The following is an 18,844-nucleotide window of genomic DNA, read 5'->3' on the forward strand; positions in this document are numbered from 1 at the left end:
ATCTGGTTGGCTTGAAAATGTGACTGTGAACATGCGACAGATATAGTAGAGTACAGTCTGCTTATGATGTCGGGGAGCCGCCAGTTACCGTCCTGTGAAAAGACAAGACCGAGGTGAGGTCAATGCGTTCCCCTCGTGCAAATGTGCGTAACCCAATGGCCCATTCAAAGTTGAAAACACAGCAACCAGTGTTTTAAATTGCATTACTGCTCCAATCATTAAAGCTGGTAGGACTGCTTTACAAAAGAAAAAAAAAACTGTTGCAGGACTGTGTAAAAATGAAAAAAGAAGGATCTTTACCAAAAAGTGGGGGGGGGGGGGGGGGGGAGGAGGAACTCTTGCGAGACTCTGTGTATAAATAAAAAACAAGAAATTCCTCTGTATTAAACAACACAAAAGAGACACCACAAAGGAGCATTATTTTTGCATATTTACGAATTGGTACCTTAGTTTCGTACGTGCCTACAAAAAACAAAAATGTACTGCTCTTTTGGACACTACATTCCTTTAAGAGAATCAAGATATCTCAACATACCATAAATTATAATCGTTTATAACTTGACAAAAAGAGGTGTTGATGTTGTTGACAAGTTGAAAGGTCAGTACTTTTGGTCCAGAATAAGCAAAAGGTAGCCTTTGGCAGTTATATTTCTCAACAATGCATATCAATGGCATCATGTCTCAGATCATCTACAAATCCATCATGTGTATGTCATTACCAAGATGTGCATTTTTGAAGACTCATATCATGAGTCGATTGTCCATCCCCAATCTGCCAGACACCTCAAGATAAATAATGAAAAAATAGCAGGATTTGACAAAACTAAACCCGAGAAGACAGCAAGACATACAGGTCAACAGAAATGTTACTTCAGTTCAGCAAAGACGAATAGGAAGACGTAGCCTCCTCTTGTGACAAACAGATCTGTAATGAACATGCATTGTATAAATGTCCTACATGCAAAGCAAAAGAGGGAGAGTAATTTGAGACTATATGAAATCTTGTATTTTATATATGACTATAAGTAAATTTATGTATTCTGTAATTATGTGTACTTACTTTTACTAAGTGTATGTTTACAATATGTATCTGCTATTAACATTTGTATTTTTATAATGTGTTATTTTATTATATGTAAAGTTTAACAGGATTTATATAAATATTATTTAGCACAAATTAGACTAAACATTATTCCTAATTTAAAGCAAAAGTGTCAGATGTTTTATTTTAACCGTGGTTTAATGTTGTAGACTTGATTGCTCTGGGTGATATTTTAATAACATTAAGCTTAGATAACCATAAATATGTATACTTTTTTTAAATTATAGTATTTGTTTTTAATAATATTTTTAATTAAAAATTATGTTATTGGAGCAATAAATGATGATGATAATACAATTAATTATAATTTGAATTCAAATTATGTTTGCTGTCAGCATGCGTGACATTTTGCAGCATAAACTAACAATCAGATCATAATCTTAAACCGAAGTTGAAAGGTGAGCAAAATGCTCGCTAGCGACCAGCCAGGTAGCAACCTAGCGACCATTGGCGGGTTAAGATATTTTGTTGGTTAATGACTCTAAAATTTTTAAAGTCATTTGAGAAACGTATAAATGTAAAGAAAGTTGTACTGTGTTATTCATAGCCAATACTTGTCCATTCGTGAGTTCACACATCTGTAAATTACAAAACTGTAGAGAATCTTATTCCAACAGTTGAACAATACAGAAGCAGTGCTGGTAGAGTAAGCGTGCATCCACTCAGCTACTCGGTAGAGAAGGCGCAGGGAAACCCAGTGGTTAGCGCGGCTCTCACACAGCTGATCAGCTTTCCCCTGGAGCGTGGCGACCCCCCCCCCCCCTTCCCCCTCACCGGCCCGGCCGCGACCTTGGCCGAGACATTGAGAGTGGCTGCTAACTGGGTCGAGTGAAACCATCCTCCTGCTCGCTTTCCCCTTCGCTTCATTGGTTTCTCCTCGCGGCGTTGCTGTCGCCCTCGCACCACAGGCTGTCTCAGCACCACACACCGTGCCAGTTCAAGGCAACACCAACTTGAAACACGACTCAGCTTCAAAATTCTATTACTGAGTGCAACCGATCCTATCAATTAATTATTTCAATACTAGTGAAATTATGTTTTTTTTCCTCATTGATTTCTCTCGAATTTCTGAAAAAGAGAAAGAGTAAATTAATTTCCAGTTAAATAATGACTGAAAATATTTAACAAAACTTCAAAAGGAGATAAATAAGGAATTTGGCTCTCGGCACAGACAATATATTATAATTTCAAGGAACCAAAAGAGTTTAAAATTCTCAGCACGTACTTACGAATTCCTTTCAGTGGCAGTGTGAATTGATATTGCCCAGATACGGTTCTCTACAGTTTTGTGATTTATAAAAATGTATAAATATGAGACACTTGCACATAAGTATGCATGTAGTGTGCACAATATTTAATACATTGATTTGAGTTAAAGGTGAAATAGATTAAAACGTACAATGTTCTCTTAACAAGCTGCTATGGCAGGGGGATGTACGTTTGAGATGTGCTTCAGACGTGGTGCGTATGCACTACTGCCGAGGGCAGGCTTGGAAACAAAGCATCAGCACAGCACAACGTGTCTGCGCCCTTGGTTTCCACGTTGCTGTAACTTACACTATATGCTCCCACAATAAACTAATTCTATATTATGTGCTCCAAGTATGATTGCTAATCAATATTTTACTATTTTTCACTTTAACCGCATGTTTGGTTGTCATACTAACATGGCCGTCGAGAGGAGGGGCAGGCACCAGGGGGACCTGGTTACATGTCAAGACTTTTTAATGCTTTAATTCACCCCGATAGCAGGACGTTGATTACAAGACTGAAAACCTTAAGTTATGTGATGTGCTCATTTCACGTTTACAGTCGTGCCCAAGGTAACTTTATACAAGCAAATCTGCGTTGAAGAAAGCTATAATAACAGACTACAAGCAGGGACAAAAATATATCTATAAGATTTTTTTTTTTAAATCTAAATGAGGTGGCAGCTTGCTTATCGCTTGGCGGCGGACTGTTGCATACAGTTGGTGAAACATAATCGTGTTATGTAAACATACATACATACAGTTGTGTTTTTTTTCAATCTAATAATCTTTAGTTAGCTTGGGATGTTAATCAAAAAACCTGTAAGAACAAAGATCCAAAATGGAAAGAAAAAAAAACAGTGGTGTGTATTGCTGAACAATAGTGTAGCTTAAAAATATTAGTAATGTGACATACTAAATATACACAGACTTATGCACAGACTTAAAATAAGTGAAGTATCTTTAGTGATTTAAAAGACAAACATTTATAAACCTACTCTGCAGCCTCTAAATATGTTCAAAAAAATTTGGTAAATTATTTCTGGATATGTGTGTTGAACTGCGCATATTCTGCCGACTACTGTTTCTGTTACTTAAGCAGAAAGATCTTTCAGTGTACTAAGCAAAATAAAGAATTGCCTGAGATCAGCAACGGGTCAAAAGACTTAAAGGTTTAGGAACACTGTGTACTGAATCAAGACTTGCACGGACTTTAAATTTTGATTCTATAATTGAAACGTTCTATGATATGAAAGTGTGAAAAATTGAAAATTATTATTATTCTATATTTGCTCACTAGTAAGTAGGTATTATTATGTAAATTGTTAAGTTTTTAAAAGTAAATTTTTGTGTTATTTTTGAAAAGCTTTAGAGGGATAAAAACTATGTTTAAGAAAGAAACATTTAAGATTTTTTTAAAATTACTGTTAACATTCACCTAGTGTTGCCCTTTTTATACAGCATTATCATCTCGTGAAGGTCTGCAATCTTTTGATTTTTTTTTAAATAGTGAGGATGTTGTTGAGTTGTGCATGAAGTAGTAGGGAAGGGGGCCGAGGGCAGGTTGGTACCTGTGCGCGGAGGGGCAGCGGCCGCCCAACGCTGGCGTCTGGCTCCTGTTCGGACTGCAGGCAGGTGCCGGCCCCCACTAGAAGCAGGCCTGCCACGACGCCCCACATGCTGGAACACTCTGTGGAGACAAGAGAGTGGTACCATATGGAAAATGGGATTGCTGAATTTACGTACCAGTTGCCAGGCTTCAACTGTTGCAACTGATTATTTTATTTTAAAAATCGTTATTTATTTAATATTGATGATGATTAAACAATGAAATGAAATAGAACCTCCAAGAAAATATTTTACAAAATTAAAACATGAGGAATAAGTACAAGTTTAAAATATTGTTTTTATAGAAGATTTATTTTTATTTCAACACTGTTATTTCAATCTTGGCAGTGAATGCAAAAAGGTTTATAATATTTATAAATTTTGCTCTTAATAGTTTAAATAAGTTATTGTCAATTGTAGTTTTCTTATATATTGCAGATATTAATCTGATTTAAAAGAATGCTAATTTGGCAATTTGTATCTGTGCCTTCGAAGATGCTAATGTGTCATTGAGTTACAGTGTGGATGACAGACAAGAGGAGTGATGGTATGGATAACATACAGGAACAAATCAAGAACTAAGGCAACAGAAGTAATATGCGCGTATAGCATAGGGGCAATTAAATAAGTGATTTGAGAGACCGTAAACGTGGTTTAACCAAGGATATATAATAATCAGTCATGTCATTGAATAAGAAGCATGAGGCTGCTGTAAATAACCCTAGACTCTAAATATGTGGAGGAACTGGTTAACATATAAATGAAGAATATACATTATCATATTTTGGTTTATACTTTTTCTTGTTTGTGGTTAAAGTAATAGGAATATGTACTGTGAAATTTTAGCATTGTGACTGCTGTTTAAGGTTGAACTAGGCTATCGTATAGATAGATAATACAATTGGCTTAACAGTATTGAGGCTAGTTAGCATTTAATAATATATTAAAAATACTTGTGTGCGATTTAACATTTGTGTGATCATTTTGATTCATAATATATGATAAAGAAGCAAAATGTTTCAAGATTATAGTAATGTGACACATGATCAAATATTATTTTATAGAAATTTTTAGAGGAATGATTCCTATTTCTTATATGTAATTTCCATATTTTCGTATTATAAATTGTTAATTTATAAATTTTTCATTTATTTTTACTTATTGCCTAAATACTGACTAGGATCATTGCAAGAAATTTAAATGCTTAAAGATATTAATAGGACAGAGTATGAATATGAATATGTCAAATTATTTTTAGTTCAAACAGTTTTGTTAAGTTAAGCAAAATAAATAAATATGTGAAAATAGCATCCGACCTTGCTTCGTCTGAAAACATCTTTTGATTGGTCCATGTCTTCAGCCAGTACAAGATAAGCACTTCTTCCCTGCCAATTGAGACACACAGTGTATGTTTCCATTCCTGCATGGTTTAGACCCTGCACAATGAGGCATAGAGGCTTTGGCCTGACAAGGGGAGGGCATTATTTGGGAAATTCACTTCGGGATGAGACTCAGTGTATTAGTAGTGCACCTTTAGGGTGTTCGTCCCTTAGTATAATGAAGAACACTGGCCAGCCAATTCTGAGAAAAAATCCTTTGAAAATGTACGCACGGTTCGTACACTATTTAAGTTTCACTCCGGCCAGCGGTGCAGCGGGCTGGGTGGTATCGTACTGGTCGCTCAGACTCTCGGATTACAATTCTCAAATAACGATTACTATACGGTTTTAATAACAAAAAAAAAAAAATATATATATATATATACACTGTTTAGAAATATTATTAATTTAAATGTAGATAAATTGGTTCTTATCTGTTATATTCCCCCCTGAAAAATGTATCGATACTTCGGTATATCGATATTCCTTCCCATTCCATTATCGCTGTTTCACAATTCGTTGTTCTGAATGATGAGATGTTGTTTGTTTCTGTATTTCAGTGACAGTGAGTGAAATTTTTGATTTTAGAAAATTGTGTAGACTTATTACAAATGAAAAACAAGCAGTTATTTTTTTTCCAACGCTATGTGATAATTCCTTCCAAAAATTTCTGCAGTAATAACCACAAAATGTACTTGTCATTTGGAAAAGTCATAAAATGGATGCACTATGCAATGTTGTGAACTTGGTGTTTGGAAAGGAAACTGGCTGGAGGGATCTTAGTTATCATTGGAGACGATTGTGTTGTGTATTTACTGTTGATCAAAAGAACTGATGAATGCATCATTTTGAAATAAAGAGTTGAACATGTGCATTTAAGCTTTTGTTGACTACAGCAATTATATGCATGAGGTTTGCGTGTGATGAATGCAACAGGAAAAAACTCAAAGGGAGGAAATGGCCTCTACGTCAAAATTGATGAAACCTTGTATTCCAAGAGAAGAAATAACGCAGGTAGTGTTACCTGAACAGTGCGTCTTTGGCGGATTTTGCTGAGAGACTAATGATTGTTGTTTAACGCCTGTTCCAAACAAATCTCAAATTACTCTTGCCACTAAATTGTAAAAAAAATAATATACCTGGCTCTATAATTGTAAGTGATTATTGGAGTGCATACAGAAACATTTCGCGTGAGGGTTATATACATTATACTGTGATTCATAGTTACAACTTCGTGGAACCGCAAACGCTACAACACACTCAAACAATTGAAAGATTCAGGGTCCCCGTGAAAAGGGGCAACAAAAAGAGAAGAGGAACAAAAAGGGAATTCTTGACATCTTTCTTCGATGAATTCATGTGGCGAACACAGCTACGAGGTAAAGACATTTGCTACAGTTTTAAATTACATTAAATCATTTTACGAGTCTGTAAAGAAAAGATGAACATGTTTGGATTTGTAATATCAACCTATAAATTATAGATTTATAACGATTATAAAATCAATCAATATTGATGTATCATAATATAGTCGGTACGTGCGAAGATCGATTTATTCAATGGTAGATAACAGATAAGTACCGATAATTTTATTTTATTTATTAGATATTAACTGGAGATTTAAATTGCAGTAATAATTTAATCTTTCAAATATAAAATAATAATGGGTTTAGTTATAGTTTAAATAGTGCTTATAATAATTAAAAGTTAGATTTGTATATTAATGAATGTTAAACTGTAGAAAAATTATATACAATAGTGGGGTAAGCAAAAGAAGTTACCCCATTGTCCTTCTTAATAGAAACCATAGAAACAATAACCAATGCAACTGCTATATGTTAGGTCAAAACTGGTTTCAACCAAATATATTGTATATTTTGAAATTTGAAAACTTTTAATTACATTTTAATGACAAGAGTTGTAAAAAAATTTATTTATAGCTATTTTTATTATACCTGTTATTATTATATATTTGAAATAATGAAATATTACTGTAATTTAAATATCAAGTAATATCTACTAAAGAAAAAATAAATAAAGTGATTTATATTTAAATTAATAGTGTTTGTAATCAGTAGATTTATTATTTTTCTAATTATTTTAAAAAAAAATTATCAGTGAGAATTATAACTTGAGTATATGCTTGGCAAACAAATACTGTTTTCCCTTGGAGCTTGGCTGGCCGGTGTGCTGTATTATTCTGAGGGGTGAACACCCTGGAGGTGCGATGCTAACACACCGAGTCTTATCCGCAAGTCGTGCCTCCCCTTGGGAGATGCACTCAGTCTTCCCCAAGCCTGCACCCTTCCCGACCAGTACAATTAAAATAAAGAGTTTGGAGAAAATAAACAGGTGTTGACTCTTAAGATGTGATATACGGGCTGTTAATTGTATTCAGTCTAGTTTTTTTTTTTTTTTAATAGAGCATGTAAGTTGTCCAGTGCTAAGCAAGCATCACAGTGCACCAGCATCGCCAGCTCACTGTGCTGTGCAAGTGTAGGGGCCCAGCGACCTGCGTGACGGAAGTGGGCTGTCAGCTCAGTTATGTATGAATGAGCTGGATGTCGGGGCTGACAGTGCAGCATCGACCCAGCACTCGAACTGCACGTGTCAGTGTGGGTGGGCAGGAAGGTCGCGTGTATTATCATTTGTGTTTCACTTGTCGAGGGAGGGGGGAGAGAGACTTGGCTTAAACTGCCATTGCTGTTTTCTGATTTTAATGAAGATTTATGTTTCAAATGAGACAAACTATTTATGTTCTGCAGCTGTAGAAACCCATAAAGTAAACATTTAGTGAGTGTTAGTGAGGCAGAAAAATTTAACTATGAATAGTTTTCTAACTTTTAAACCGGGCACATCTCACATAGCAGACCGTAAAACGGGGTGAATATAGACAGTCCGCTAAAAAAAATATTTATGAATAAAATCATTAATTTAAAATTTTTATATTTTGTAGGTTATTTGCTGACTTTAAGAGTGATTTGTATGGAAGAATTAGGGTTTTAATGGTTCTCTGAACAGACTGTTTCTATTCACCCAGTTTTACGGTATGTCTGGTGACAAAAGTTGCTGCAATGCGTAACAAGCAATGCTGATTGGAACCTCCGCACAAATTGGCCGAGATAGAAGTATGCTATGTTAGTGTCTCCGAGCATGGAGCCACGCCCCCCGAGGCTGGCAGCTGTCACGTGACTGGTGGCAGTCCGTAGTTCGACCAGAACAAGCCCTGGCTCAGCTGAGGCGGAGTGTGGCCACTAAGAAAACTGCGCGCTTGAGAAATGTCAACATCAAAAATTAGGTTTTAATTATAAAGAAAAAAACATAGAAATTTCTTTAAGATAATTACTTAAATAAAATAGTAATTATAGAAACATTCTTAGTTCAGAATTTATGGAATGGTGTATTAACAGAGTGGCGTATTGAGTGTAATGGCAAAATATTATACTTGGGAATAATTTCTGACAAGGTTGAATTATCTTGGCAGCAATGAAATAGGCATGGCTGTCATGTACACATGTGTAAACATGAGCTCGTGTGTATTTTTTGCAATTATGATTTTCAACACTCATACCTTGTGGCTATGCGGTTTATAATTTTTGGAACAAAAGATAGAACATTTAAACTAAATATTCGTAGCTACGAACCAACACACAAAAAAAAATCAAGGTTGCCAATATTTACTTTCGAAACGTTAACGACATTTAGGTTGTTAGGTTGCTAATAAATACCGCATAGTTCGCTGATTTCCAAAGAAAATAAGAGCGCCAGTTATATGATTGAGTTGCGGCTGTTTGCTTGAATTGTGAGCACAGTCCGCGCACTTTCCACGTTTACATAACAGTTCCGGTTCGCAAGCCTGCTTCCGGTTTGGAATAATTGCAGCCTCTGTTCCCGCCGCCTGTTCCCACCTCGCCCGAAAGGGGGGGGGGGGGGGGGAGCCCGGACCCTCCCGTCAAGCATTACAAGAATATACAAGCAGCGAAGAAAAATTATAGCAACTTAGCTACATAAGGTTGCTTTTGGAATGACTCGTAATCCTCAGTGGGTTACAATAATGCGTTTTCTCCCCCATTATACCATTACAGTCCGACATGCCTCGTACACGGAAGCAGCAGGAATTGTGTTGCGAGTAGTGTATATTTAATGCCTGTTTGCACACGTGTTAGTATGCATGTTATTAGTACAAACTTGAAACGTGTGATTCGCGTATTTAATAACGATAATATTTATGCATTTATAAAATGTTCTGTTTTCTTTTCTCAAGCAAAATCATTTGCTTAAATTTCCGTGTGTATAAACGTTTGGAGTTCTAAAAGCCTACTTACTATACCCCGAGATTTTATTGTGACTGTTACCTTTATTTTCAAATTCAATGATAAAGAAAACGTATGAATATAAGAGCTGTAATGAATGTACTGGACCCTCCTTCACAGACTCGTGGTTACAGTACCGCTCCCGCCGCAGACACAGACAGACACAGACACAGACACAGTACAGGCAGCTGCGCCCTGGCGTCACTATGTCACTGACAGAATTTTAAAAATGTTACTTCGTGACATGGTGTATTTTTATCTGGCAGAATGTCATCCAGATGTGTTGTGATTGAGCGAGGTCCCACCCACCGGGCACACACTCCCTGTGCCGAGCTGCAGAAGAAGCTCCCGCTACCACCGCTACCACCGCTACCACGCTACCACGCTACCAGGCTACCACCGCTACCAGAGCGGTGGCTGTTCACACTGCGGGCCCGAGTAGTTCTCTTTCCGTATGTCTTTTTTAAACTTCAGTTTAATGAAAGTGAAAATAGTTGAACCTCGTGTTTTCAGGGTAATGTAGGCTTTAAGCACCCGGCTCAGTTGTATGACTGCCTCACTGATAAATACCAGGCGGGCCCCTGAAGTTGTGTCGGCCACGTGACGCCCTGAAGAATGTCGCGCTCGCCTTCTTTAACGTTCTGTTGAAGTTACGTACACGTGTCTCCGATATACATGAATATTCGTGAAGCCAGTAACCTTGGCGTTTCACTTTGGAAAGTTTTTAATTCTGAGGTTCTGTATTGTAGCCGACGGATGTAATGAAAACGAGTATTGAAGGGCTAGAGCTGTCGTGGCTTCGCGAGGAACAGAGGTCCGCTGACCTCGGGACTGTCGGGGCTTGCCCTGCTCTGCCCTGCTCTGCTCTGCTCCAGAGGGAGTCTGCTGGTTGTCTGCAGCTGTGTTGTTCGCGGTGTTCAGCGTGTGGTGATTTAAGGGACAGGGACTAACTTATTTATCATCGTGTATAATATTTAAAAAAAAAAAACATTGCTACGATATATTAATTAAGTAAGTTGCTACGGGTTATGTGAAGCATAACCTTATTTACGATTGTATGTTTGAACACATACAACTTAGTTTCATTAAGCTCTAATCATTTGTGGAATGATCTAAGGCACGGGCACAAATTTGTATGATTCTTAAGGGGGACTCTTGGGGAATATCCAGGGGGGAAGGGGAGGGGGTGAGAGTTTTGCACGTGAAATTAACCGACACCCGTTTTACAGTCACGCTTAATTTCAGCAGTCCCCCCCCCCCTCCCCCAGACCGGGATCTACGCCCATTATATTAGGTATTACCAAAGCAGACCATGTTCAGACGAATCTTTATTCGTGATTGAAATGTTAGTACGCGAGTTTGAAAACAAGCCTGAAGTGGGTCTCAAGAGTCGCTGCGGTGTCCTCGAGGCAGGAGGGGAGTGTCTCACCTGGTGCAGCCGGAGCGTCTGCGCCGCTGGTCTGCGTCTCCGCGACTGCTGGGAGCCCGGGAGCCCGGCACTCTCTCTCCGGCCACTCTCTCCCCGCAGCCCTCGGGCAGTCGGGGGCCCTACTCTCCCTCCCCGAACCCGCGTCAGCCCAGGCACTTGATCAGAGTCTAAGACAACAGATAATACAAGCGATTGTGCAGTTGAGGGGTCGACTGTTGAGGATGCAGCCTCCTTCTCGTGCAGTGGCGTAGCCAGGATTTGTGTATGGGGGGGTGTTAAGAAGCATGACGCCCCCCCCCGTATTAAAGCGGGGGGTCCGGGGGTCCTCCCCCCCGGGAAAATTTGGATTTTAAGGTGTAAAATAGTGCTACTTTAGCAGTTTTCGGTACTTAAATTTAAATATTGTAATGGTAAAAATCTTATTAATTTTAATATGAAATTTGTTTGAGTGATGAATAAGAAATTAATTAAAGATTTGATGCTAAAGGGGGGGGGGATTTGAACCCCTAACCACCCCCCCCCCCCTGGCTACGCCGCTGTTGTTGTGTATATTCCTCGCATTGTCCGGCGAGCAGGCGTCCCGCCCTGTGTCGACTATCGGGAGGCCATGCAGCCAGACCGGCAGACCTTGTAGCTGTAGCTGTAGCTGGACACTAGGAGGGCTCGCAGGGTAGAAGTAGATGCTTGTCGGGAGCACCCCGAGCAGCCTCCTGGCCGTGCAAGGCTGGCGTGGAGCCCCGCGTGTCAGCGCTCAACACTCGCTAGTTCTTTTGTTCAAGTCGATAACCACGTGTCGGTTGAAGCAGGCGCGAGAAAAGCTGCGCTGAGTTGGAATTTGTGTTGTGGTTCTCATCCACATCTCTGAGGTCGCTCTGCTCCCCATCGTAATGCTAAGCGAAGAGGCTCAGGAAGCTATAAACAAAGTCTCGCAGGTCAATGGCGGATCCAGGATTTTGGTTTGGGAGGGGCTTGACCCAGCTGAGGCTAGACTTTATCAAGGCCAACACTAAAAAAATAGTGGACCCAGATGCTTTTGGAGGGGGCTTGAGCCCCTTAGCCCCCCCTCTGGATCCGCTACTGTCGCAGGTTCCGAGAGAAATGCGCAACAAAAAAGGGGGAAGGGGGGATGGTTGTCTGTAAAGTCGATTTACGGACGATAATTTTACGCGATAACGTCATAAGAAAACATCGATGGAAAAATTGCATACCTCAACCTGTTTGATATTATAGAAGGTTTTCTCTCTCACGGTGGTTTGGGCCGGTTCTTGCACGCTCGGCTCAGGCGGAACGTGACAATGAGTCATGTTTTTTTTCGTGCGTGTAGCCGGCGCTCATCGATTTACAAGACGTTATCGCGTCGGAATGATGAGAGAGGTGACTAACCAAGATGTGATCTGCTCCTGGTGTTGCAGCTGGGCCGTGTCCACGGTGATGACTCGCCAGAACTTCGTGCCGGGCGCGGACGGCTCGGGCATGGAGTACGCGCTGATCCCCCTGTGGGACATGTGCAACCACGACAACGGCCAGGTGAGCCGGGAACAATAGCTCTTCACTTCTCCTAGTTGGGACCGAGCGATGTGTCAGGATATTTAAATATTGCATAATATTGAAATATTTGAAATACATTGCATATTATATTTATTGATCATGTATTGCATTTTTAAGTACCGTAAAACGGGGCGAATAGAAACAGCGGACAGAATAGAAACAGTCTGCTAAGAAGGTATTTATGAATAAAACCATTAATTTTTAATCCTTATATTTTTAAAGTAATTTTCCAACATTGTTAAGAATGATTTTTTAATTGAAGATTTAGTTTTTCTGAATCTCTAAGTGGACCGTTTCTATTCACCCCGCTGTTCCTATTCACCCCGTTTTACGGTACTTCAATATAGGCAATGTTTGCAATATCAAAATATTCTCATGAAAGATGCTGGTGCGACATGCACGTTGAGGATTGTCAATAATTGCTTAACTGATGCATACGTGCAGTATATCTTCAGTGTGTGGTTGTGAGACGCTGTGCTCCGCAGCTGTCCACCACCTTCTCCGCGGAGCTGGACCGCACCGAGTGCACGGCGTTCCGCCGCTTCGAGGCGGGCGAGCAGCTCTTCATCTTCTACGGCGCGCGCTCCAACTGCGACTTCCTGGTGCACAACGGCTTCGTGCAGCCCGACAACCAGCACGACTCGCTCCGCCTGAAGCTGGGCGTGAGCCGGGCCGATCCCCTGCAGGCCGCGCGCTCAGAGCTGCTGGCGCGCGTGGGGCTGCCCGCGGCCGGGGACTTCTGCCTGAGGGCGGGGCCCGAGCCCGTGGACGGCCGCCTGCTGGCCTTCCTGCGCGTCTTCAGTATGCGCCGAGGTGCGTTCCCCTGGCGTTCCCTAGTGTTTCCTGGCGCTCCCTGGCGTTCCCCTGGTGCTCCCTGGCGCTCCTCTAGTGTTCCCTGGCACTCCCTGGCGCTCCCTAGTGCTCCCTGGCGCTCCTCTAGTGTTCCCTGGCTCTCCCTGGCTCTCCCTAGTGCTCCCTGGCGCTCCTCTAGTGTTCTCTGGCACTCCCTGGCGCTCCCTAGTGTTCCCCGGCGTTCTCTGGCGCTCCCCTAGCGTTCCCTGGCACTCCCTGGCTCTCCCTGGCACTCCCTAGTGCTCTCTGGCGCTCCTCTAGTGTTCCCTGGCACTCCCTGGCGCTCCCTAGTGTTCCCTGGCGCTTCTCTAGTGTTCCCTGGCTCTCCCTGGCTCTCCCTAGTGCTCCCTGGCGCTCCTCTAGTGTTCTCTGGCACTCCCTGGCGCTCCCTAGTGTTCCCCGGCGTTCTCTGGCGCTCCCCTAGCGTTCCCTGGCACTCCCTGGCTCTCCCTGGCACTCCCTAGTGCTCTCTGGCGCTCCTCTAGTGTTCTCTGGCACTCCCTGGCGCTCCCTAGTGTTCCCCGGCGTTCTCTGGCGCTCCCCTAGCGTTCCCTGGCTCTCCCTGGCGCTCCCTAGTGTTCCCCGGCATTCCCTGGCGCTCCTCTAGCGTTCCCTGGCACTCCCTGGCGCTCCCTAGTGTTCCCCGGCGTTCTCTGGCGCTCCCCGGCGTTCCCTGGCGCTCCCCTGGCGGTTCCTGGCGTTCCCCCGGCGTTCCCTGGCGCTCCTCTAGCGTTCCCTGGCACTCCCTGGCGCTCCCTAGTGTTCCCCGGCGTTCTCTGGCGCTCCCCGGCGTTCCCTGGCGCTCCCCTGGCGGTTCCTGGCGTTCCCCTGGCGGTTCCCTGGTGCTCCCTGGCTCTCCCTAGTGCTCTCTGGCGCTCCTCTAGTGTTCTCTGGTGCTCCCTGGCGCTCCCTAGTGTTCCCCGGCATTCTCTGGCGCTCCCCTAGCGTTCCCTGGCACTCCCTGGCTCTCCCTGGCACTCCCTAGTGCTCTCTGGCGCTCCTCTAGTGTTCTCTGCCACTCCCTGGCGCTCCCTAGTGTTCCCCGGCGTTCTCTGGCGCTCCCCTAGCGTTCCCTGGCTCTCCCTGGCTCTCCCTGGCACTCCCTAGTGCTCTCTGGCGCTCCTCTAGTGTTCTCTGGCACTCCCTGGCGCTCCCTAGTGTTCCCCGGCGTTCTCTGGCGCTCCCCTAGCGTTCCCTGGCACTCCCTGGCTCTCCCTGGCACTCCCTAGTGCTCTCTGGCGCTCCTCTAGTGTTCTCTGGCACTCCCTGGCGCTCCCTGGCACTCCCTGGCTCTCCCTGGCACTCCCTAGCGCTCTCTATCGTTCCCTGGCGCTCGCATGCTCCTGCGGAGCACAGCTCTTTAGTTATACCATTGCTTTACTTTATAACTTTTGAAATAACTATGGCAAATCATATAAAATGAAGATAAGAGTAAAGAGAAGGCAATCTATGTTTGAAGTGTGTTGTAAAGGGCCATAGAAAAGTAGTGTAAAGTCTAAATAATTTAAGATCTGGGAAGTTAAAAAAAAAAAAAAAATAGTTTTATGCTAATTCACTAGGCTTCTAGTTAATTGTGAAAAAATTATGTTGATTTACTAACTTGCTAACTCATTGTTAAATAATGTTTATTTATTGGTCCTAATGACCTAATACAAACAACCGATGGCAAGTGGGGTTTTGAACACGGGAGATGTGAGCCAGCGTGGACCAGGGCTCAGCGGGAAGGGGCGGGTGCTGTGTGCAGAGCACCTGGACCACTGGCTGGAGTGTGCGCGCAGCTGCGACCTGGTGTACCCCGACTGCGCGGTGGACACGGAGGTGGAGGCCCGTGCCTGGGGCTTCCTGCTGGCGCGCATCAACCTGCTGCTGAGTGCCTACCCCACCTCCCTGCAGGTAGCGTACTTCATCTCAACTAGCGGCACTCATCCGTGCAATTGTTATTATTCATTAAGTTTTTTAAATTGGCCTTAAATATTTTCACTTAGTTTGCTAACATTCAGGGGCGCACAACAGGGGGGGGGGGGGGGGCAAGTATATTTTGTCCCCCCCTCTGAAACCTTGAAGTGGGGGCAAACGGGGGCAAAGAAAGTGCTGTGTAATCAATTTTTAGATAGTAATCTGCTTAAATAGCACCATTTTCCACCTTGAAATACAAATTTTCCCGGGGGACGACCCCCGGGCCCCCCCACTTCAATAGGAGGGATCGATGATGCTTTATAAATAGGTATATTGCCCCCCCATCCCTTTTGAAATTTAGTTGTTGCACCCCTGCTAACATTGCTTACTTATAATATTTAATTCTGTGTCAGAGATGTAAACAGACCAGAAGTGCACCAGTGTCGTGCAAGTGCGTGTGTGAGGGGGGGCCGTGCTTGCAGGAAGACACCGTGCTGCTGGGCACACCGGGGCTGGCCCCGTGCAAGCGCCTGGCCGTTCAGATGCGCGCGGCAGAGAAGACCATCCTGCACAGCGCCGTCGAGTACGCACAGCAGCGCCTGAAGGCCTGACCGGCCGCGCATCTGCCGGTCCGCGCCCCAACGCGCGGTTACGAGCATGGCGATGTACCGAGTCTCTTCGTCGCACAAGCTTCCGTTCCTCTGCACCTCACCCACAATTTAACAGTGAAATTTTTCCAGTTCATAAAAATTAATGTTTTAGTTAGGTACCTTGAAACATTTCTCGGGAGGGATTGCTACTTTTTTTTTTCTTTCAGAAATCAGCAGAAAAAATTTAAAATTTAAACTCATTTTTCAAGCATGTGTAAATGTAATAAATAAGCTTGCAGTGTTCTACTAACACATAAGATAGTCAGACTTCTCAGTAGCGGACAGCCATGGGGAAAGGAAAAGTGTCCTCTATTGAGGATTAGATTGTTATAGTTAAATATGTATGACTTTGATTTTATGTAAAGAACAGGTTTTAAAAAAAGGTGTTTCTCGATTACTAGTTGAGTATATTGACACTCTCTACATAGAAAGCCATCAAGCTTTGTTTGTTTCTCACATCAGTTTTACTTTCTAGCTCACTAACTCGAAGTATTCTTTTGTGGACATTGATCACACAAATGTTTTTTTGATGTACGAGATGACGTTTCTGAGACGTAGTTAAAAATGTGTGAGTTATCAACAACTGTTCACAAAATCAATTCTAAAGCGCAACTGAATCCTAGTAAAAAAAAAAAAGGTAATAAGTTGTCAGCAAACAGTAATGACAGCGAAGAGAGATCCAAGAGCTAGTGTCACCACAGTGGTTGGCTGCCGGGTGCCAGACGCCATGGAACCATCTGTGTGAGGGAGGGAGTGTCTACACTGCCTGCAGTGCAGCGCTCGCTGAGGGAAATGTGGCACAACACACTTCAAACCAATTTTCAACTTATTTCCTTTTGAATTTTTAACAATTTAACAAATAATTTTTATGTTTTCTCGAAAAGAGGTGGTCATAATAAACAGGGTCGTAACAACGGGGTTTGACTGTATGCATATTCAGATTGTCTTCAAGATGAATAGAAGCTTATTTTTTCAATTATGTTAACTGTAAGTAAACAATTCAAAAATTTACTTTTAAATTGCAGTTGTAATGCAGTAGCGATGTGTGCACGTTGAGAGGATAAAAAAAACAAACAATGTGGAATGTTGGTAACCATGTCAGTTTTTTAGAATGTCTGCTAAACAGAGTTGTTAGATTCATAAGAGCCAGTATCTGAGAGCCGGGATTTGAAAGTTGCCCATTGTTAGGAGATGTTCAGTTTTTAGAAAGTGTCCGCTACTGGAAGTTAGACTGTGTATGTATATATTTAAATAAATCTAGTCTTGCCAATGTGTCCATTATGTCCATCGCTCAGGATCATGTTTTCTACCATTGGCACTAACTGCAAGTGTTATGTTACGTGTTGTTGAGAGTACTGTCAGAAATAACCTTATGGTGACATTTGCTGTTTATAAAGTTGTATGTTGAATTGAAATATAACATTTGTTGGTTTAATAATGATATATCTTGTTCTTCATGAAGACTGCTGCAACATCACAGACTGCCTACGCGTGTGGCACTGTCTACACTGCTTAACATATTCTAATCTTTATCTACTTCCAAAGTTTTCCTTGCAAACTGAGCCTTAAATTTTTACATTCACATCGTAAATTATAAACTTTCATGTTTAAAATTTTAGATATTGACCTAAACAGTTTGAACTACACCTTGAAGACTCAAGTTGATGGCTTCCTAACTACTCGAAAGCCTTAATTTTACAAATGATATTTCAGGAACTATCTTTATTATACAGAATTAGTAAGCAATGTATGTTCACTTAATTTTTTGCCAATCCCACCCCAGTTCCTGCGGGAAATAGTTATTTCCCACTCCAAGAGTTTTCCAACTGATAATTGATTCCCACACTGCCATAAAATTTAACAAAAATAAATATATATCATACATTAGCTAGCTTGGTGACAAAGTCGAAACATATGCTGAAGCAACGGTCAAAAAAGTCTCGCCTTATCATGAACAGAGATGTATTCTTTTTACCTGCATGTAAGTTAAATAAAAAAATTAATCCAATAAAAAATGTTGGCTCCTATACTTCCATTATGTACTTTATATTTTTATTGCCTATTCAATAAAGTTTATGTTTCTTCGATCCAGCAATAGGGAAAGAACTCGCCAACCCATACCCTTGGTTTGTTATCAGACCGCAGTTGCACAGTTATTTTTAGAAGAGGACGATTTCTCTCATGTCCATGTAACAGTAAACATTTGAGCTGCACATACAAAATGAGTGTGTGTGATGGAAAAATTCTTCTTACCATAATTTAAGACATTATATGTTTTTAATGGGTGCTGTACACTTCCACTTAAAAAAATCCTGTTATGGCTTTCAGAAGTTTCACAACAGCCTATTTTTCAAGATTCTTGAAATATGCTTAGTTGTAGGCAATAATTATAATTTTTTCAAGTTTCAAATAATGTTGGTTCATAACTCATAAGTTAATTTTGCTACATAAAAAGTTTTTTTTTTGTTTTTAGTCATTGCATATTTATTTCCTACGTCGGCCAAGTGTTATGCCAATGCTTATATTCCGCCAGCCTACATGTCAACAGCAGCTCTAGAGATTAAAGCCAGATACTTTCAGGGCTACATTACCTCGCGCCTACTAAAGTGCATTAGTAGAGACTGGAAAAATTCGCAGATTCATTTCGCGATAGTTTGAAATTCACACACATATACTTTTAAGCTGCTTTTGCTATTGGCTCACTGTTCGTATGGACGACTCTGGGCCAATGAGAAACCCTCAACCAAAGAAGTGATGAATCACGGGCAAACCAGTTGAGACGACTCAAGTCAGCAGCCAACGAACTGGCGTTATTTG

The 18,844-nt window shown here is 41.7% G+C and overlaps 1 protein-coding gene across 1 annotated transcript in view; it reads left to right on the top strand.

The window, feature by feature from the left end:
• LOC134539869 (actin-histidine N-methyltransferase) overlaps positions 1-17,465 on the top strand; it is a 28,865-nt gene extending 11,400 nt beyond the window's left edge. Inside the window, exons 6-9 of the mRNA XM_063382214.1 lie at positions 12,494-12,608; positions 13,115-13,442; positions 15,226-15,374; positions 15,860-17,465. Of these exons, the coding sequence (XP_063238284.1) occupies positions 12,494-12,608; positions 13,115-13,442; positions 15,226-15,374; positions 15,860-15,988 (721 nt within the window). The 3' untranslated portion in view covers positions 15,989-17,465. The remainder of the gene's footprint in view (positions 1-12,493; positions 12,609-13,114; positions 13,443-15,225; positions 15,375-15,859) is intronic.
• The last annotated feature ends 1,379 nt before the right edge of the window (positions 17,466-18,844 follow it).

Source organism: Bacillus rossius, chromosome 16 (assembly GCF_032445375.1).
Source record: "Bacillus rossius redtenbacheri isolate Brsri chromosome 16, Brsri_v3, whole genome shotgun sequence".
NCBI classification, from domain to species: Eukaryota; Metazoa; Arthropoda; class Insecta; order Phasmatodea; family Bacillidae; genus Bacillus; species Bacillus rossius.